Source organism: Ylistrum balloti, unplaced genomic scaffold, assembly GCF_031769215.1.
Source record: "Ylistrum balloti isolate Yb309-2 unplaced genomic scaffold, AGI_CSIRO_Ybal_v1 Utg370786, whole genome shotgun sequence".
Lineage (NCBI taxonomy): Eukaryota > Metazoa > Mollusca > Bivalvia > Pectinida > Pectinidae > Ylistrum > Ylistrum balloti.
The window spans coordinates 26,417-48,305 of NW_026782459.1; the positions used below are offsets into that span (position 1 = coordinate 26,417).

A 21,889-nucleotide genomic window follows, 5' to 3' on the forward strand; every position below is an offset into this window, starting at 1 on the left:
ACAAAAATAAATAAAATATCTATTTCATTGTAATATTGTTGTTCTCTCCTTCCTGTGCAATCATCCACTTAAATGTTTAATGCATCTTATGTTGGAGCTTTTCCAGTAAAACATCTATCCTACTCAGGACTTTAGGTTTTGTGTAGGGGTAAGGACTATTCCAGTAAAACATCTATCCTACCCCAGGACTCCAGGTTTTGTGTAGGGGTAAGGGCTATTCCAGTAAAACATCTATCCTACCCCAGGACTCCAGGTTTTATGTAGGGTTAAGGACTATTCCAGTAAAACATTTATCCTACCCCAGAACTCCAGGTTTTGTTTAGGGGTAAGGACTACTCCAGTGAAACATCTATCCTACCCCAGAACTCCAGGTTTTGTTTAGGGTTAAGGGCTATTCCAGTAAAACATATATCCTACCCCAGAACTCCATGTTTTGTGTAGGGGTAAGGACTATTCCAGTAAAACATATATCCTACCCCAGAACTCCAGGTTTTGTGTAGGGTTAAGGGCTATTCCAGTAAAACATATATCCTACCCCAGGACTCCAGGTTTTGTCTAGGGCTATTCCAGTAAAACATCTATCCTACCCCAGAACTCCAGGTTTTGTGTAGGGGTAAGGACTATTCCAGTAAAACATCTATCCTACCCCAGAACTCCAGGTTTCATGTAGGGGTAAGGGCTATTCCAGTAAAACATCTATCCTACCCCAGAACTCCAGGTTTTGTGTAGGGGTAAGGACTATTCCAGTAAAACATATATCCTACCCCAGAACTCCAGGTTTTGTTTAGGGGTAAGGACTACTCCAGTAAAACATCTATCCTACCCCAGAACTCCAGGTTTTGTGTAGGGGTAAGGGCAATTCCAGTAAATCATCTATCCTACCCCAGAACTCCAGGTTTTGTGTAGGGGTAAGGACTATTCCAGTAAAACATATATCCTACCCCAGAACACCAGGTTTTGTGTAGGGGTAAGGACTATTCCAGTAAAACATATATCCTACCCCAGAACTCCAGGTTTTGTGTAGGGGTAAGGGCTATTCCAGTAAATCATCTATCCTACCCCAGAACTCCAGGTTTTGTGTAGGGGTAAGGACTATTCCAGTAAAACATATATCCTACCCCAGAACTCCAGGTTTTGTGTAGGGGTAAGGACTATTCCAGTAAAACATATATCCTACCCCAGAACTCCAGGTTTTGTGTAGGGGTAAGGACTATTCCAGTAAAACATATATCCTACCCCAGAACTCCAGGTTTTGTGTAGGGGTATCAAGTTCTTAAATGCAATGTCCATGCATGTATATAACAGTGATCATAATGCTACAAAAATTGGAACAATTTAAAAGTTAACGAAATAAAACAAGAAATATGGTGTTAAAAATCGCAAAATCGACCAAAAACCATGACGGAGATGTTTACTACCCCCATAAATTGAATTATAATGCTAATTTTTAGATTTCTTATTATTTAAAAGAAAGTTAACAGAACATATATCGGGTAAGAATATTCCACTTATTTGAATCTCCTAAGTTTCTTCCTAGATTTCATAGAAATAAGGAACAGCTGTATGATACATTGTTTGACTCTAATGTATCTAACTCTGAATTTGCACTGCAAGGTGCTATCCACATGTATGTGCTTACAGTACAATCCTCTAATGTAGAACTAAAAGCTAATACAATTAACTTTCCTTTCATTTAATAAACAAAATAAATTGATATTTTAGAAACGATAAAAAATATTTAGTTGTAAAGCTTCCCATTTTGAAGAGTGAAAAAATAAACTTAAGTAAAGTTACAGCTTTAGAGGTTGTAGCTCAACTGAAAGCAACTAAGAATTTAACATGACATTATAGAATTCGTTAAAAAAAAAGTCTAGCTGTAACCACATTTGTGCACACATGACCTTTCCGAGTAGAAACTCCGAAATGTATTGGTTAGGTATTAAGATGGACTGTAAATTTCTGTCGCTGAAATGATAATTTAATGTCAATATTCACATTATTATGCTGTTATTAATATTCACGTTTTCATTGACTGTGCTCTAAAATGAGCATTGAAGACTTCAAAATGAGATAATATTTACAATACATTGACAAGTAAGTTGACAATGTCCTATCTGAAGTTTCTAATTAGTCATGTAGAAATCCCGACGCCGCGTTTTTTAAGCTTTGATCGTCTATGACTTCATGTATTTCGTACGACACTTACGTAGCGCAAAGGTTTACAGAAACAAAACGTTCTATATATATTCATTGTTCCTGTTGGTACAAAAGTTTCCATATCTTCATCATTGTTCCTGTTGGTACAAAAGTTTCCATATCTTCATCATTGTTCCTGATGGTACAAAAGTTTCCATATCTTCATCATTGTTCCTGATGGTACAAAGGTTACGCTGATGCAAGAAAATGGGACAAACTTATAATTTAAATGAACCAAAACATGCCGTACAGTCCTAATTTTATGTGTATGCTAATCTTTTGAACAAGTAAATGTAACTATTTTCCACGTTGCTCGGAGTATAACAAATTTATTTCCTATCTTGAGTCTTGCAGTGTAGTACTGTCTTAAAAATACATATCGCGTGATCTCCAAATATATATATAAATGAACCACTTTGGTGTTATGTATAGAAAAGAGTGAAAGCCCCCGGGTCGCCCTGTACAATATCGTGTCTTAAATTGACACCAACGAGAGTTGGAAGAGCTGAAACTTTTGTACCATCTTTAAATTACAAGATTTTTTTTTAAACAAAACAACTTGCTTTCAGTAATATTTAAAACAAAATGACAGAAATAAAATTTGTTTTACATATCGTCTTTAAGAAACAAGCGTCCAACAGTTCGATTTATACTTGTACCAGCATGAAGTTATTTGTGTACTCCTGTTTACCTTTTCGTTACGCCTGGTTGCTTCCGGTAACATAAAAGTTATTGTAGAACTTGAATACACATCTACAACACCAATTTATTTGTAATTACTGTTAAAATACATTCTGAAAAGGGTGTTTCTAATAGTGTTTCAACATGGCATTGGTATCTACATTATAGAACCACTTAACGTTAACTTTAGATACCTGTGTGTATTTATAGATGCATTATTCGGAATGCCGCCTAGATGGGTTTACGCATGTTCGGCGTCATGTTGTCAACAGCAGAGGCCATCTTGAGAATGAAGACCATGACTTCCGGGTAGGCAGACCCCATGTATACAAACAGCAGGAAGATAAGTGTTTAGTGTTATGACTCTTTCATGAAGATGTCCACCAACGAACCTATTCCTTCATGTCAGATCCCTTTAAGAGCAAAGGGGAACTCGCAATGTTCCGTCCACAGAAACAAGGACGTTATTTTACATTGCTCGGATTGCGATATATTGGTATGCATTTCTTGCAGCATCACAATACATAATGGTCATAAACTTGTTGAAATGTCGGATGTAATACCGCTGAAAAGAGATGTGCTGAGGGATTTCATTAATGATACGGAAAATAACAAGCTGATTGAAATCCGTGATGAAATTCAATCAATTGAGGACAAACTCGTAGAAAATGACACCAGATTTGTGAAGCTGCGTCAAGATATGATACAACAATCAAATATTTGCAAAAATAAGATCGACGTCCTCACTGATGAATTTGATTGTCTTTGTCAAAAGATGGAAAAAGAGAATAGAGAATTGATGCTGAAGTACAAACGTGAACTTAAGCAACGATACAAATTGCTTGTTAAACAAATGAAAGAATGCAAAGAACTGTTGCAATCGGGGACGTCAGTCGATTTGTTTGATGCAACGACCGAGCTAATAAGTGCTGGTCTGCCGCCTCCTGTTGAACCAGAGTTAAATCAAATAGACTTTCGCCCTTGCGAAGCTCCTACCAAACATGTCAGAAAGGCGTTGGGCACACTACATAAGCAACGGTCAGGAACCTCGGCTGATGTGGTCAGGAATGAAGCAGATACACAAGACAAATTTCTGGAGCAGCCTGCTGTACTTACAGAGTTCAAAAGTCCAATAGATTGCACGTCACTCTGCCCGACACCATTCGGAACCTGGCTTAACGAAGCTGAATCTAAGACACTATTGCTTGTTGACTTTCAAGGTCAAATCATCGAGAAAATGAAACATTCATGCGAGATCACCGACATCAGCATTTCACCAAAAACAAAAAACGTGTGGTTCTGTTGTGCTGGAAATAAAACCATCCACGAAGTAACACCGTCGACCAACACACCGGACAAAATGTTTGAAACAGAAAACTGTCCAACATGTCTCTGCGTCACAAAGGATGAGCAGGTCGTGGTCTGGACAAAAGATCCCGACTTTTTACATGAGAATCTGTTCATTTACTCAACGACGGGTAAAGTGGAGTTCTCGACTTGCCCTCCGGACCAGGAGATATGGTCTGTACGGATGCCGTTCACCATCAGACAGTGTTTAATTACTGGTAACCTTGCCCTGCTATGCAGAGGCAACACGACCGACGAAGAACCATGTGGGAAAATCACCGTCTATAGCCAAGATCTGATATTTCTTTTCGCCTACGGTGGAGAAAGCAGCGAGGGACCTTGTTTTGTTCCGTGGTCTGTTGTATACGATAGCAAGGGGAATCTCGTTATAGGAGATGAGCAAGGGAACAAGATCCACTTCGTAAGCGGGACAGGAACGTACTTGAGAACTATCCGATTTGACGTACAAACGGATAATTTGTCTCTGGGCATTCAGTCGGACGATATTCTATGGTTGTGTTTTTACTCCGACAAATCAGAAAAACGTGGAATATTTAGGAAGGTTGTACGAAAGTTGTCTGATTCTGTACCACATGTACCGAAAACAGAGGTCAAAACAATGAAATACTACAAATAGTGATGTAACATATCTCTCAACACATCAATTTATTAATTCCTTCATTAATCTCAAATTTCTGTAAACCCATGATGATGGTTTCTGATCCATAACAAAATTGACAACAACTGTGATAGACACATTGACTAAAGGCTTCGGGAGACAAGGATTTTTTTTCAACAGCAAAAATTTCATGTACATAACATAATTACTTGCATAATTTTTCATTTTAAGACTTATTCATCGCATCTCATTCTCGAGACTTTTTGTCTTCAGCCAAGAAAACAACGAACAATTCTTCACGGTGAATATTTTATGTTATATAGAATGTTGCTTTGAACAGCAGTCAGAGCTTATTAGATAAGCCTGCCCAGTTGCAAGTAGTCTGTGATAATTAAATGTGAACAAGTAGAAAAAAAACTGTGTTGTTTAATTACTGTGATTACCCTGGTTTGCCCGTTGTCAGTATAATTTGACTGGGTATGGTGTTTTAGCTTGGGTTTTTTCGGCAGTGTACTTCAGTGAGGTAACACTATAAAGTTCAACCCTATCACAAGGCTTACACGAGAATATCATGTTGTCCCCAAAACACGCACGCAATACACAGTCACCACGCATACATCGGGAGCCCGTCCTTGAATGACTGCTGATTGGATGTTAGGCAATTTATCTAAACTTGACCAGTCTTTACAAAGATTGAGTTTTGTTTCCTATCGCGACAGATAACAAATATTAAGCATATTCCTCGGTTTTGGCAGCGCCCAACTTCTGCGGTTTGGAGTTGCTAATTTCTCTCGGAGGCTTGACATTGTTTGGTTTTAATACTATACAACTGAAGAGACCACATCGATTTCGCCAGATATGGGTTGATGGAGATTATGGGGAAGTTTTCTGGTCGTCATAAGGATCCAACTGTAAAATGTATTTTAATTCGTCCTACATGATTAATGCTCGCAGTACGACTGGTGGTTCTGTTGTTGTTAATCTTGTTCTCATTGGGAAAGTGGCATTACTTTCTGATGCTGACTAAGATTTACATGACATGTACCATCGATGAAGCAGAAGGTACTTGCTCTTCCGGAACACCCGGTCTTATTTTCCCTTTTTATAATCAGTCTTCGTGTAAATCACTTACGTTCTCATTTTGTACTTGTTTTATTGAATTTGAGTTTGAATTAAGATTCTGTTAACATCTTTGTATTTTATTTGCTGTGATTACGAATTCTGCTTTTCGTTACATTACATGTTTAGATTTAGTTGTTTTGGAATGGTACAAGAATTCAAATTTTCTGTGTTACATCTTACTGTCCCACCTTGATGTTTGTCATCGAATGCTTAGAATACTGAAGTATATCAATAAGAGTTTCTTAACGCTTTTATCCAGACAACCGACTCTTAATACATTTCTTACGAACAGAACGGGCTTTGGCATATTACTAGGAAGGCGACTCCGTATATAAGAGAAACTATGTTCTGACATGTTACTATTGAGGAAGGGATAATTAACTATCTAAACCACAGCATAAGTAATCTGAGAACGATTTCTTTACTAATACAAATCGATAATGATAAAATCGAATTTAGCTGTAATTTTGAAGTCACATACGTAAATCTTAAAGTTATAATCATGTAAATGGAAAATAAACTACTTACTTAATAACACTAGGCCGCGGATCTGAATAGCTTTACTGTTCCGTGGAATCGAACGTAGTATTTAAACAATACTTAAACCATCACTACTTTAACACGTGCCCTTTTTATTTTTTCTGATATTGTCATCGAACGAAAAATACTATTTTAATATCCTATTATTTTAATACTCTTACCGTTATATTTTGGCTTTAACCTTGAGACTTATTTTCGGTACCTGTCAGCTTCTTTTTACCGAATTGTTTGGTCCAAAATGACACCGACAGTTGACGTACCGTTAATTTCTGATAAATCCTGAAAAACATGCAGCAATTGAAGTTGATCGATATCCTAGAACTATATTACATAACGAATATTTCACAGTTGACGAGAAAAGTTTCAAAAGATGTTTATTGAAACGATGGGCTCGATGATGTCATTATATAGCGATGTCCATCTAAGTCTATTTGGTGTAGCAGAATGAAGTTTGACGCCAGCTCACATTCATAGTAATTCGACAATAAAGTGAATTTTTTGTTAAACCGCGAAAATTTGAAGTAATGAAAAAGTACGTATATTATACCTGACGTTAAACAATGTTTGTCATTGTAATTTTAACCTTTGACTATGTGTCCCAAGCGTTATAAATCAACACTCTTTTCATTATTTCTCCAGTATGGAGCAAGAATATACGATTTTGAAATAAGGTTGAATTTAAATTGCTTCCTTCTGCAGTTAATTTTCATCCCATCAGAACTATGGTGATTTCTTCCAATCACCCTAAACTATCCTTATCGTTTTTTCTAGAGAAATACTGGATGGATCAGTTTTAAATTTCATGTCGTTCCTCTTGGTCCCTAACTATGCATTGCATATATTTGGGACAGACCATAACAAGAGGTCCAGTTGGCATGTATTATTCACCTGTTTTGCACCTTTACAAGACTTTGTCACGGATTTCCTAAACATGCTACATATACCTCATAAATGCCAACAGGCTTTTTTGTTATTGTATAATGATTTTAACTCATTTGACCCTCTATCCCCTTGAAAGTGGTGCAAGGTCCTTCAGTAGAATAATTTAAGTAGCTTTTCATCTCGGCAAGCTACAGGTCGAACACTTGGTTACTGAGAAGAATTTGATTCAAGGTTTAAACACATTTGACACCTGTGACCTTGAAAGAGAGTAAAGGACATTTATTTGAATTGTAACCTTTTATCATAACATGCTTCAGACAAATATCAAATCCCTGGACCTTATAGCTCTTGAAAATAAAAAGTTGTTTGTAGGTTTTGATGTCTGACCAATTACCTAGAACAAATGAAGCAGTCTTTCATTCCAGTATGCTATCATTATCATGGATCATTTGGTTATTGAGAATAAGTTATTTCAAGTTTTTTTGCATATTTACCTCATGCAACTATGCAAGTGGGTAAGAGCAAATTTGGCAGCCCTTCCTTTCAGCATTCAACATGCCAAATATTGAGATGATGATGTTGGAAGGAAATGGGAAGCAAGACTGACAACCCCTTTTGGCATAAGCTCACTTGCTCTTTGTCCTAAGGTGAAAATGAAAAATCCTGCCATTTTGGCAGTACAGGAGTGATCATTCTCAAACTTCATATACAGCTTGTCCTCTGTCCCTGCATGTGCATATCCGTTTTGGGACTGATTGAAAGAGAATGATGAACAGGTCATCTCTGATTTTGACATATTTACTAGTTTATTATTGTTATTTCTTGAGAAATATTTTATGGATCTTTGTCAGATTTCGAATATTAAGGTTCCATTGAACATGTGTGCTAGCTCTATAATAAAACAAAATTTCCTGGTTGACCCAGCATTTATCCAGTTTGTTTTTAAACATATTTGTTCATGAAGCTGATACAACATATTCTTGAAGGGTATTATTCCATATCATTAAAACTTGTGAAGAAACTGAACGTTTTCCTATATCTATGTTTGATTGTTTTGAATACAGTTTCTTAGTATGGCCCTAGTTCTTTAGTATGACCAGAGTTCTCTATCATATATATTGTAAGTTATCTTGAAAACCTCCAGGCCAACTTCCTGTACCCGTCTAAATAACCATACATATATATATCTACATGCCATTTCTGTGTTCCATTATAAGCCCAGTCCCCTAACTTCTAATCGGAGCAAAATGTGTTGCGCTTGGACATGTTGGATAAATATGTTAACCGTAATCCTAACATAAAAGCAATGCTATTTTTTATCAGAAATAAAAATTTCAACTCGCAATGATTTTTTGCTTTATTTTTCATCCTTTTTTTCGGGACTTTCTCCAAAACCTTCAATATCACTGAAGTCCATTGGTTTATCATAACCCATAAGTTTAATATAACCTTCTTTACTTCTGAAGTTGGATGGGAAAAACATCAATGGAGCTCCTTTCACTTTCAGAAAACAAAACATTGTTGTCAAATTGGGAAATGTGACATCTTCTTGTGTAAATTCTCTAACTTTTTGGCGACAAAAAAATGTCAGCGTTGTCACTGTGAAAGTGCTGGAGTCTTTATTATAGTACAGGTCTGTCACATAACGCTTTGTTAAGGCATGAATTATCAGTGGGGTTCCGAGCATAAAGAAACTCACACCACTCCCTAACATAAACTGAAGTACTGCTGGTAATTTAACTATGTCCGGTAAAACAAATGGCAGAAGAACTAGAGCTATTCCACTTGTTGAAAGTGAAAAGATCTTCACCAATTTTATATTTTTCGTGATTGGTCCATCATAAACTAAAATGCCTTTCTTTTCATCCACTAAAGGTAATCCAGTAACAGTGGCGATGGGTTCTTTTTCTGGTTTAGGAGTATTGTCCTGACTTACACACCGTGACTGAATAGGGTAACAGCAGCGATGTGTAGAGGTAGGGTGTGACACTGGAACCATCCATGGTGCTACATGCCTTGTAAACAGGAGACGGTAGGCTTGATGATTTACAGTTGTTTGTAAACATGTTGCCTAAAAAATGTAAAAAAAATTATTATAACCTACGCACAAGTAATATCAAAATGTTGACAGCCTGTTGAATAGATTTAGATTTATATTGCTTACCTAATTTGGTTGGACCTGAAAGTCCTAACTGAACTAGAATTTGAAAGGGAAAGGAGCAGTGAGTAGGGAAATGTGGAAGGTCAGTGATTGAGGTCAATACCCATCATGTAATCACAAGCAAATCCTTCTTTACCTAAAGATGCTTCAGACTAAATTTTGACAATTTGCTAGTATCCTGTTGGGGTCCAACTTCGAGATCATCTGACAAGGAGGGACCATAGAACCAGAAACATATATAACACAGAGATCAGAAACTCCTTCTTGAGCTTATAACCATTGGTCACACATGACCAGATGTCTAATAGCAACTGTTTGTACAATGTTATGTGTACCCTTATGTAGCATGATGTATTTAAATGACTTCCAAACATGACAACATGTGCCATATTGTATACAACATATTTGATAGACACTTCACTTCAAGTCACTTAGTTATTTAAAGACAGAATTACAACATAGATATGCAAAGTATCTTTGGAAATAAATATTTATTGTAATATTTAAAGTTAATTCTGCAACATCTACGTGATGTTGATGAGTTATGATTCAGATTTGTACAGATTAATTCTCTGGAAATTCATAAAACTTCTACATGTCCAATGCTGTTTTTATGTGTTGTCAGCGTATACATATCAGTACACTTTGTTGTCACAGAGTACATGAAACTCCTCTTTCATTATTTATTTGATTAGAATACTGTTTTCATATATCAATTCTTTTACAATATTTCTATAGTCCCTCTTGACAAAATTGTGATACATCTTCAATGATATAAGGTCTCAAGAAGAGAAAAGTCTATGGTCAATGTTAAGTGAAATTATCTTTGCCTCTGGTTGTCATGTATCGGTAACTTACTTATCACAGAATACATGAAACTCCTCTTCAATTATTTGATTTTAATTTAGTTTTCATAAATTGGTTCTATTACAGTTTTTATATCATTCTTCTTGACAACATTATGATACATCTTCAATGATATTTAGTCAATAAGTAGAGGAAAGTTAGTATTTTCACAACAAAGTTGTATTTAACATGATAGCCATCGACCTGTGCCACGATCTCGGTCTCAGATTGATACAACTTCTGTCTTTTGTTCATTATTTTGTTTAAGATGATTTCCAAATTTTGAGAGCGAGATATCAACTCAAAATACCATTATCTATGTAATATGACATGGCCCTGACGATGTGTAAATGATCTGTGCCTTTCTCTGCTTCATAGTAGTATAAGCTCTTTCTGTTGCTTGTTGTTGGTCATAAAAAGATTTTTAAGTTTTATTATTATAATATATCAATCATTTGCCACAAATCTCAATATTGCTGTGATATCAGATAAAATAATAATAAACAACTATAATTAAAGTATGCATACAAATCTTGCTCTCGATACATTTCCTTCAAGAAGACAATACAGTCATGCATATTCTTACAATAAGTGCAGTAGCTGCCAATCTCTGTGTTATATACATCTCTGTGAGTACTTGATGACAACTATGTGTACTTTAAGCCGTTTTAATCTAAACACTTTTCAACAATTTCATATATTGTTGTGTAATCTTAGAAGAGACATGTCATGAACACAATTGGTTACATTAAAACCCCACACACATTTTATTTCATTTTTGGCAGATGGTCAAATGACACTAGTGTAATGGCTGGTATCAACTTAAATCACCACCTATACTCAAACACCCCATTTATATATCAAATATTCACAATGATGTAGTGTCTTTTTATAGAATAATATTCAAATCTCTTCTACACAAAAATGGACAAACTATTGCTTTCTAAGTGGATATTGTCGTAATAATTCATTAGATAAAGGAAGCCTTTTTTGCATTAACCATTGCCCTAAATCACGGATGAGCGTGCGTTTCTATGGGGGGGGGGGGGGGGAAGGGACCAATATTTAGGTTTGTACTATGTTTTGTAAAATACGTCAAGTCCACCTTTGATGCAGCAGTGATCTTTTAGTATCTTATTTACTGAGATTATTTCAGAGTAAGCAAAAATGAATTATGCAGTATAAGGAATGGACGTTTATTATCACAGTTGTCAATAACAGCAGGATCGCATGTGCTATCGTCTGCTGGATTCTGATTACAACAGCCGGTGACAGCTGTATTACGGTAGTCAGAGAGCTTTTCTTGATAGAAGTAGAAAAGTGTTAATGACATCCTCTAATTATCGTGCATCAAGATTTGACAAATAGGTCGTTTTGCGGAATGAGAAACGAAAATAAAACAAGTGTTCGATCACTTTTCCCGTTCGAATATTGACCAGGTTAGCCTAGCGATTTGTAGAAAAAGTTGCATTGACGGCCGCGTTATGCCCTCGTGGGCAGTCGTATACTATATGGACACTCTACAAATTCCATATATAACTGAATCAAAGCCATACGAGGTTATCACGCTGGCTTATAAACAAACGAAATGAGGATTTACCTGTCTATAACGACTAAAAATTCCACAAACCACTCTCGATGTCGCCATACTTGAATAAGAACTCTTCAATTTTGAAGGTTAAATAGATTATAATATAAACCCGACAACGTATCAGTATATCCGGAAAAAACAACATTTTTGAATAATTACTTGTATGCATTCAATTAAACTCGGCCAAGCAAGAAAAAAAACATAAACAAAGTTACTATGCAGATGTCATTAAGGTTTGTTTTTGGCTAATTTTCATGTCTATTGACTTAACATCCAATCAACAGCTGTAGTCATTTAAAGACAACTCCCAATGTGTGCGTGGCGAGTTCGTGTGTTCAGTGAGTATGTGCAATCCTCCCTGTGATAATGCGGAATTGAAACCTACTATATAGTGCTACAACACTAACGTATACTGCCGTTTAAAGCCTCCGGTAGCACGCATTATCATGACAATGGATAATGTTGACAGTTAAGAAGGGAATACACCCAGTAACTAAATTTTTTTTAAAGATTGTTTTGTCTCAGCCAAGGGGCAGACACCAAAGTTTTACTGTGGAGGTCGAACGCTCAGCTATAGACCAGGAAAAGTGAGAAAGTGACTACGAATAGTGTATTGAGGACAGCAAAGTACAATGCTGACGATGGGATTGGAAGGTCATGCAAAGTCCATAACCTATTGGGCATAATGGCTTGTGAAATATGAGGCTTACGAGGGTTGTGAGCCTCAAATTTAAGGGTTTGACTTTTGGCTGACATATTGCTTTTCTTTTCAAAAGAATCCCCTTCAGTATCTATAGACTTTTGCCAGAGATGTTTAAGGGCCTCAATGCCACTTTTAAAGAAGTCCTTTTCTTGACTGCTCAGAAAGTCCCCCGCTGCATGTATGACGTCATCATCTGACCGAAAGAGGGTATCGAAAATGACCTCTTTTTTCAATTTGTAGGCTGAAGGAGCGAGATCAGGCGAATAAGGCAGATGCTCAATCAATTCAAAGCCACAATCTTTCATGGCATTCGTGGCAATGACAGACTTGCGAACATGGGCATTGTGGAACAACACACATATACTGAGTTTTCCGCGGCGCTTGAGTTTATTCTTTTCTCTTACTTGCATAAGAAATGATGCATAATCAGATTACCGTCCCAGAGAACCGAGGCCATAACCTTTCCAGCCGCTGGAGCATTCTTTGCCTTCTTTGGCAGGGATGAACCAGGGTGCTTCCATTGTTTAGATTGTTTGGGCCTTGAGGTGAAATGATGAACCCACGTTTCATCTAAAGTCACAAACCTCTGCAGAAAGTAGGCAGGACCTGTCTCTAAAAGGTTCATATTAGCACGCAACAAAGTCTACCTGGTGTGCTTCCAATCTACTGTTAGAAGTCTTGGTACCAACGGGCTGAGAGCTTTCTCATTGCAAGGGCTTTCGTAATAATGGAACGTATTCTTTCCTGTGAAATCCCAGCTGTATTGACTATATCTCTCTCTGTAAATCGCCTGTCAGCAAGGCCCTCGCTGCCACACTTAAATCCTTTTCACTGTAGTATATGAAGGGGCATCATTCCATAGATTTGTTACCATATCAGTATAGATATCCGTGCTATACCTTTCTTATGCAAAAATTGAATCATTGCTCTTTCAGCAATTTTTGCCATTTTGCAAAAGTCACTAGCCTTGTTTATTTTAGAGTGCTACATCTTCGACATAAACTGACCAAATGACACCAGTAAGGGAACAGTACTGCTGAAAAAAGACATCCCTGCTTAACTTCTTCAGTGCAAGGCTAACAACTAATCAATCAGCCCTCGTATTACTTGGGCCGGGAATGATATCGATGTTGTGGTCAAGAGAGGTTAATGGAGGTCCATGTCGACACATTCTAGTATTTTTTTATTCATGCATTTTTTCCCTTTTATGCTGTATTTTACAATGTCGCCACTAATTATTTATTGATTTATTTATTGGGTTCCATTACGACCTGTCGACCGTTTCTAACAAAGGATGGTTCGGTTTTTGTATGAAGGAAATGCAATATGGCATCGAGCGACTTCCTGTTTAATAGGGGGTAATTTGAATTAGGAAATATATTGTTGGCATTGTTCCTGCATTTTACAGCTGTTCCGTGCTCTAAGGACGCGGCAATGACGCTAAGGACCTACATTTTAAAACGTAGGAGGCGAATAAGGCAAACAAACATTGAACGAAAGAAAAATCTTAACCTTGATAGGACGGTGTGCTTGTCCCATAACTCAATAAATTTACTCAGATAATTTCAAAAGAACGTCGAGCACATGTGTATAAGTTGTATGATGCAGCATTGCTGACGAGTCCTAGATCTATGAAACAGCTGTATGACCAGTTTCAACCATTAATCGCCTCTACTGTATCTACTTATTAATTTGTGCCGAAGGTGTTATCATTCACTCTTTTTGTGCAGTCCATTGATTTAATGAAAATAACAAATATAAATACAATTTTTCTTCGTATTCTTTATTTATCCTCTTGTACACTGGAGGATATCCTGCTCACGAAAGTCGACTGTTCTGATGAACTTGAATCTTTGCTGGGTTTTCATCCCCTCGTCCCCTTCATCCCCCTCATCAGAACGGCTGAAAAAGAGAACGAAAGATATATAAACATATAATAATTATACTCGTAGCAATTCTGATTTAAATTGGATTTGAAAACAATTATGGCAAAAAAAAGAGAGATATCACATGAAATATTTAGGGGAAATAATTTATCAGTAGTGTAGTGCTTATAAGAAAATACGTTATGAGGAATACTCTTATAGGACTGTGACATCAGTCTGTGGCAAATATGGTACCATGAAGTGTCAAATCTGTTTACAGGTGCAATCATTAAAAGCCCCAATGTACACAAATTTCACTAACAAATCGAAGGGAAAAATTATTCATTTATACCGATAAAGACTCAAGATGATATCTTAAATTCATGCAGTTCATTCATAGTAAAACTTTGTCAAAATTGCTCAGTCTATTAATTCGTGGACATGTGAATGCGTACATAAAAAGTATACCAATTAAATCCACGAAATTCAAACCTATGCAAAAATGAGAATATGAATCTTTGACAAAAATCAGTAAGTTAAACCAGGATGAGAGTTAAGAATTTTTACTATCTATTTGTTTATTGTTATGAACTTTAAAGGTATGTTCTGTTTCTTAGCAACCCTGTAAGCTATTTATTTACATGAAGAGTATACATTTACTCTTTTAGAAATACAATGCATTTTGCTTTTCATGACTACCGGTCGTTTAAATATGTATACTACATAAATGTGGATACATTGCCAACAAAATTAACTACATGTGTGATCGATTGCCATTTAACCAGATAACTGTCTTTCAACAAGCAAAATTTTCCAGTCCTGTGTTTCGTTACACTTACCCAGAATGCAATCTTTTTGGTATGTTTTATCAAGATACAGTTCCTCCACTTGGATGGAATTATCCTCTTTGTAGAGAGAGAGAAAAGGAAATAATCAATAAAACAACTAATGATTTCATCATTAATTTAAATTCTAATAACTTGATATAAATATTTATGCCATGTCAGATGGTTGCCGTATTCATTGCTGATTTTGTCTTATTCTTTATTTGTGTATTCGTTTGCATTGCGCGTGTCTGTTCGATAAAATGATCGGATTTGTTGGATAACTATACATCAAACTTTTCAAAATCCTCTCTAGTATACCGCATTAATGTTACATCTGTGATTATTTCTTCATCACAAAATAGCATAGATTATAAACATCAATTACACTGCATCATCTTTTACATTGTGTATCAATATATGAAAGGACTACATCGTGGATATTGTTCTGGTGCAACGGTAATGACAAAAATTAGAAAAAAGATACTGACATTAGTATAGGAAAAATCGCTTACTTATTCTGGTGTTTAAAATGATGAAATTTTGGAAGTAGAAACTATTATGTTAAGACAATAAGCACAAAGACATTGGTATTGTATTACTTGAATAATATATTTCTGCTCAGAAAGGCGCTAGATCTCAATCGCCTCACAATCGGTGTCTACGACTTATTGTTTCCTCTTACAACATACACCTCCTTTGCTTCTTATACATACAACTGTACGTACTGATAATATTTGTGATGCTCTGAACTCATTTTTTTCATGATAATCTACACTTAGTTACATTAGAACTTCACTCAGAATAAGGACTTTGTCTAGTCCATCATGACCGAAGTGCAATTTATGAGAGAGAGTTCCATATACATACTTTTGTGGTTGTTGTCTTTTTCATCAAACTCTGGTAATTCTATACAGAAGACTAATACAAAAACACGTAAGTAGGTTTAATTATTTAAGTAAAGATAAGTTTACTTTTTTGTCGACCGCTTGTACCTTTCTTCAGTTTCCTCCGAGGTTTTTTAACAATTAAGGCGTTTAGCATCACAAGTTCATGAAGGACCAATCAGATGCTCGTTGCAGTTTACTTCATTATTCCGCCATACTGTATCTTTTTCTAAGTTTGTATTGTATGATCCTATTCAATCGTGTATCTTTTGTACAATGCACTGTCCTGACAGCTATATCCATTTATGTTATTTGAACAAGCAATCCATACTCACTGTTGAAATCAAATTGACGAAAGAAGGTGTCGCTCCAAATTTTGGCCTTTTCTTCCGTGGTTTCTTCTAGGAAGAAATTTTCTATTTCTGTCAGGGTTACGCGACCATCTTTGTCAGCATCATAGGCGCTCAAGCTACAAGGCACGGCAAACGATCCCTGAAAATAGTGAGTGCTTACACTTAAATATTTATGAACACATGTTTTAAGTATTACTTAAAATGCTAGGTTATACACAACGAAAGTAACATTTCGGCGACCTTCTTTCGGCGAAGATGATTGAATAGTTTCAATTTAGTTTAAATCTATAAGCATATAAAGACATTGATTTTCTGGTGTGCTAGTTTCATTATACTTTCTTGTTGTTTCAGTTTTAATTATTGAATGAAAGTTCAAAATTCTAAATTAAAGATATATTTTTATGATCTGTTTCGAATTAATATATATCTTAATATACATGTCTATATATGAATATATCATTAAAAAGAAGATAAAAACTTTGTGTATCGTATATATAGAAAATCAAAGTATTAACATCGCAAATAAAATCGTATGAAATTGCCGCAAACGTTTTCCGGCCTTGTTTGAATTTCAAACGTCTGAAGATGGCCACAAGGCCGGAAAACGTTAACGGCGATTTCATACGATTTTATTTGCCATGATCATAATCGTCCTTAATCCTACATGTCTAAATTCGCAATGACATTTCACGAAATTGATCCATTTCCAAAACTCGCGACAAGTTAATTAGACGAGAAACTTACGTTTTTCAGCATTTTCAATTTCCCAGTACACACAGCAAAATGTCCAATGCTGATCAGGAGGAAAAACGAGGCTTTCATTGTTGTATCTGTTTCCACAATAATATACTGTAATATGTATGTTATCAAAAGGTTCAAATATCAAACCTAGGTAATATTAGAGAGTAGATATAAGTAAATAAACTTATTTATTAAATATTAAAGAGAGAAAACACAAATTAAATCAAAATTTGAGGCTTTACTTAAAACACACAACCAGCTAGATAAAAACCGTAAGATCTCAAAAGCATCCTTTATGAATTTAAACTTTATATAAGATAGTTGTCAATTTCCGAAATTTAGGATCTCCCAAAATATACAAGAAAATACTAGGTGATGCCTACCTTGATTAAAAATGAAGACACAGATGTCTAGACAACATGAATGTTAGTACTGTGACGTTTATGTTGATCCTGACGTTTTATACCTAACTCTTTATGACCAGCATACTGGTTATTTTCTATCCGCTGATTGGGTTCTACTGGAAAGATCCTTTGATGTAGAGTCAATACTAAACTACCTCGCACAGTCAGCTGATTTTAATGTGTTCAGCCTGATCAAGCTGTTGCTGATGTGACAATTCCAGCCAAAAGTCTTGTGTGTTGATAATTGAGCATTATTGTGTTAAGCCGGACACTGCTTTTTGATATGTAGACATCAAAAAGGTTACTCCTGTTGTCGTATCTGTTCGTATTGATAACCAGCGACCACGTAAAGCCTGTTTGTTATTGTTGATATACTCAATATACAGATCTACTATAAAACTTCGTTTTTTCGCTTGCGATTAACTTTGGCTTAATTTCACAATCGTAAAAGGGCGAATTTCTATTGCCGCGAATTAAGATTTAGACAAGAAATAAACAACGAATGTACCATAATGTGAAGTAGCCCGTTTCAAAACCAGACAAGAGTAATACAGGCTATTTCCAGAAAAAATTATTACAATAGATGTGTTTTAATATGCTATTCGAGAAAGTTAGTAGCCTCGAAAGAAATAATATTTACATATGCAGTATAACTTTCCTGTACATTGTGATATCACAATCCCAGTGTGTCAAGTGGTTTTACTTTGGTTCTTGTTTTGAAAACATCTCATTATTTTGGCTGCCCAGGATATAAATTGCGTGCTAAACAAAAAAAATCTGGTGATTCTTGATTTTATTCATATTTTGCAATTTTATCGAGTGGGATTTTTGTTAAGTTACATGCATATGATTTTTTAATACTAAATTTATTATTTGCGTTTGAAACATTCTCTGATCATAAGCCTTCGTGGAATAATTCGGGAATCATGTTAAATTATAAGATGATTATTGCTGCTATCTATCAAAACCACAGCTTGATAATGAAAAAATGGAATGATCCATTCGGATCGAAGACACGAGTATGGGGTTATGTAGATTTAAAGTAATTGATGGTTGTTGTGTTATACATTTACTATTTATCCCCTTCCCTCTATGCCTTCTCGTGACAATGTACCATACTTCCTCTATCTATCTGTAAAACACACAACGTGTTATAAATGTTAAGTTTGGAACTCTTTTACGTTTCCACATTACCTATACTCCATATTTAGATAAACTAAAAGGCAACAACGTCATATAGATTATAATTGGTTTTAATAACAAAAATGATTGCGATTATATTTCATTGTCTTATATCAATGCATCGATTAATTGTTTTGGTTTCTTAGTGTCCTGCTGGTGTTTTTTCCGGATTTTATCTCTTGTAACATTGAACACCGCTGCTTAGACGACCGGGTCATTTTCGCTGTAAAGAAAAATGGAACTTATTACATTTTCTCAAGACAAGATTAAAAGTCCCCAGTTCATGATATCTATTTACTCTCTGAACAGCAATACATTTTCCCGATATATATTGATATATGATCGGTATTTAAGCAGGTACTGGTAATAAAATTATCATCGTATATCCACCTTGAAGTGTAACCCGCATTTATGTAAAAACACTTAGAATTTCGCATTAGCGAGGCTATGGATTGTCACAGTAAATGAACATGCATTGGATATTTATGTCTATCTCCACATAAAACTTCGAAAAAGAAAAGAAAAACAAACAGAAATTAAAAAAAAAAGCAAAAAAAAAATATATTACTCACAGGCAATCCTTTTTGTATTCTGTATCCAACGAAAACTCGTCGATCTGGAGAACGCCATCTCCTAATCAAAGATCAAGATATAATACTTATGAAACAACACCGTACAAAATCATTTTCTCACCTAAATTTGTGTCTAGATAAGTGGAATCGAAAACCAGAGAACATAAATAAAACAATATGTTCATCGATAACAAAAGGAACAAAGTCAACGTTTGCAGAAGAAGAAGATCGGCGCCATACTGGATCATTTCATATAAATTAGATCTTTTAGATAAGCACCGAACCATCTTTTGTTATAGAAAACCGACGGTCGCAAGGGAAAATAAAGTATTAATTGAAAAATTGATCAATAAGTTCACAGCTGCGAACAGGTTCAGACCACTAGCACAAATATACACAACAAATATACACACGTCATTTCATATACTGAGAACTCATATCATTTGTATATGTTAAGGAAAAAACCATTTGTATCGAGTTGTTTTACTAGAGAACGGTAAGGAAAAATACCATTTGTATCGAGTTGTTTTATAGAGAACGGTAAGGAAAATTCATATCATTTGTATCAGTTGTTTTACTAGAGAACGGTAAGGAAAATTCATACCATTTGTATCGAGTTGTTTTACTAGAGAACGGTAAGGAAAATTCATACCATTTGTATCGAGTTGTTTTATAGAGAACGGTAAGGAAAATTCATATCATTTGTATCAGTTGTTTTACTAGAGAACGGTAAGGAAAATTTATACCATTGGTATCGAGTTGTTGAGTAAGAAGATTCACGTATGTATCAGAGTTCAACACAGGGTTGAATTCTGACATGTAGGCCTCCCATTCATATCTGCTTATCATTCCATCTTCATTGATGTCATATTCTCTGACGTCGCAGGGGAGTGTCACCGTGTCCTCAATCTATTAATGATTTTGAAGATGAGTCGAAATATTAAGTTTTTATATTTTACATCATCTCTACTTCACTTTCTGGCAATTTATGTTAAAGAATGAGATGGTAATAATTTTGTTTATAAATCTCAACTGGGAATCTCATCGGTATTAACCAAGTGATAAAGTTAATTCAATCCAGCTACTATGAAAAAAAGGTTCTCGTTTTTATTTTGTTACATATTCATTAATCAAAAGCGATTTTGTTATTCCACCCTAGTGTGATATGTAATAAATTTACATCATTAATAAGATACGTAATTGTAAATCAGTTTTATGAATAGGAGATACAGAGTTAATATTACATATCCGTCATAATGAAATCATTTGTTACTGTACATAATGACATAAGCTATGATGGCAATGTCAGGTATATAAGAACAAAGGAACATTTCGATGTTTCTTCCCAGCCCAACTTAATTCCAAAAGTCTTATGCGAATATCTTAAAATGTCTACAAGACGTTGCAATGAAGATATATATTTATGTACAAAACGTTTTTACACTTACAGAACGCCCATTTCGCTTTTTTGTTGTCCTTGTAAATTTGACCTTGACCTTGACCTTTGTTTTGGTTGTGCCGGCGTCTGCTTCAGTAGCTATAACCACCAGTATCGCTGCCAACAGCAGCCAGAGTCCTAATGACTTCATCTGTAACAGTCACCAATAACAATCACAATGTATTTCAATAGCCCAAAGGTCAAACTTTGTAGTTTCAACGTTTTACGAAATACTGAATATCTAAAAAGTTGATATTATCACTCGTCCGACCGACTGTTGTATATATAAAATTATGTCACCGCTACTAAAAACTGTATATCTATAAAACGATACAACTGGTATTCTATAGGATTTTATATGTATAACTATTAATATTTGTACTAAACATTGTATCTATAAAACAATACAACTGGTATTCTATACGATATTATATTATAGCTATTAATATTTGTACTAAACTTTGTATCTATAAAATAATACAACTGGTATTCTATAGGATTTTATATGTATAAATATTAATATTTGTACTAAACATTGTATCTATAAAACAATACAACTGGTATTCTATAGGATTTTATATGTATAACTATTAATATTTGTATTAAACATTGTATCTATAAAACAATACAACTGGTATTCTATAGGATTTTATATGTATAAATATTAATATTTGTTATAGTAGATTTTATATGTATAACTATTAATATTTGTATTAAACATTGTATCTATAAAACAATACAACTGGTATTCTATAGGATTTTATATGTAAACTGTATCTGTGAAATTATATCGAATAATATTTACTCTTGTTGTAAAAAAAAACTGTTTATAAGGTAATTCAAAATGACTATAACATAACATCTGCCTAACTATTGTATAAGCAATAGTATTTAAATGGTATTTAGATATGAACGTCAGGCATTATGTCATTTTT

General features: G+C 35.0%; 3 protein-coding genes across 3 annotated transcripts; 1 reads left to right on the plus strand and 2 right to left on the minus strand.

The window, feature by feature from the left end:
• The first annotated feature begins 3,253 nt into the window (after window positions 1-3,253).
• On the plus strand, window positions 3,254-4,861 carry LOC132558385 (uncharacterized). The gene has a single exon (XM_060222934.1). The coding sequence runs from the start codon at window positions 3,254-3,256 to the stop codon at window positions 4,859-4,861; it is 1,608 nt and encodes a 535-aa protein (XP_060078917.1).
• A 3,869-nt stretch (window positions 4,862-8,730) lies between these two features.
• LOC132558391 (transmembrane protein 70 homolog, mitochondrial-like) lies at window positions 8,731-12,042 on the minus strand. The gene is made up of 2 exons (XM_060222941.1): window positions 11,995-12,042; window positions 8,731-9,458 (listed from the first exon to the last, which is right to left on the minus strand). Exons 1-2 carry the CDS (start codon window positions 12,040-12,042, stop codon window positions 8,745-8,747), a joined length of 762 nt encoding a protein of 253 aa, XP_060078924.1. The 3' UTR covers window positions 8,731-8,744.
• Window positions 12,043-12,989: 947 nt separating this feature from the next.
• On the minus strand, window positions 12,990-21,105 carry LOC132558386 (uncharacterized). The gene is made up of 5 exons (XM_060222935.1): window positions 20,965-21,105; window positions 20,263-20,425; window positions 19,517-19,577; window positions 18,487-18,501; window positions 12,990-13,068 (listed from the first exon to the last, which is right to left on the minus strand). Exons 1-5 carry the CDS (start codon window positions 21,103-21,105, stop codon window positions 12,990-12,992), a joined length of 459 nt encoding a protein of 152 aa, XP_060078918.1.
• Window positions 21,106-21,889: the final 784 nt, after the last annotated feature.

Bases quoted from the DNA above. Each gene is read 5' to 3' on its own strand.
- LOC132558385 (XM_060222934.1), top strand. From the start codon at position 3,254: ATGTCCACCAACGAACCTATTCCTTCATGTCAGATCCCTTTAAGAGCA.
- LOC132558391 (XM_060222941.1), bottom strand. From the start codon at position 12,042: ATGGCGACATCGAGAGTGGTTTGTGGAATTTTTAGTCGTTATAGACAG. The intron at 9,459-11,994 runs GTAAATCCTCAT...TACATTTTTTAG, and splicing joins TTTTTAGTCGTTATAGACAG to GCAACATGTTTACAAACAAC.
- LOC132558386 (XM_060222935.1), bottom strand. From the start codon at position 21,105: ATGAAGTCATTAGGACTCTGGCTGCTGTTGGCAGCGATACTGGTGGTT. The intron at 20,426-20,964 runs GTAAGTGTAAAA...AATCATTAATAG, and splicing joins AAAAGCGAAATGGGCGTTCT to ATTGAGGACACGGTGACACT. The intron at 19,578-20,262 runs GTATAAATTTTC...ATCTTTGATTAG, and splicing joins TCAACAACTCGATACCAATG to GAGATGGCGTTCTCCAGATC.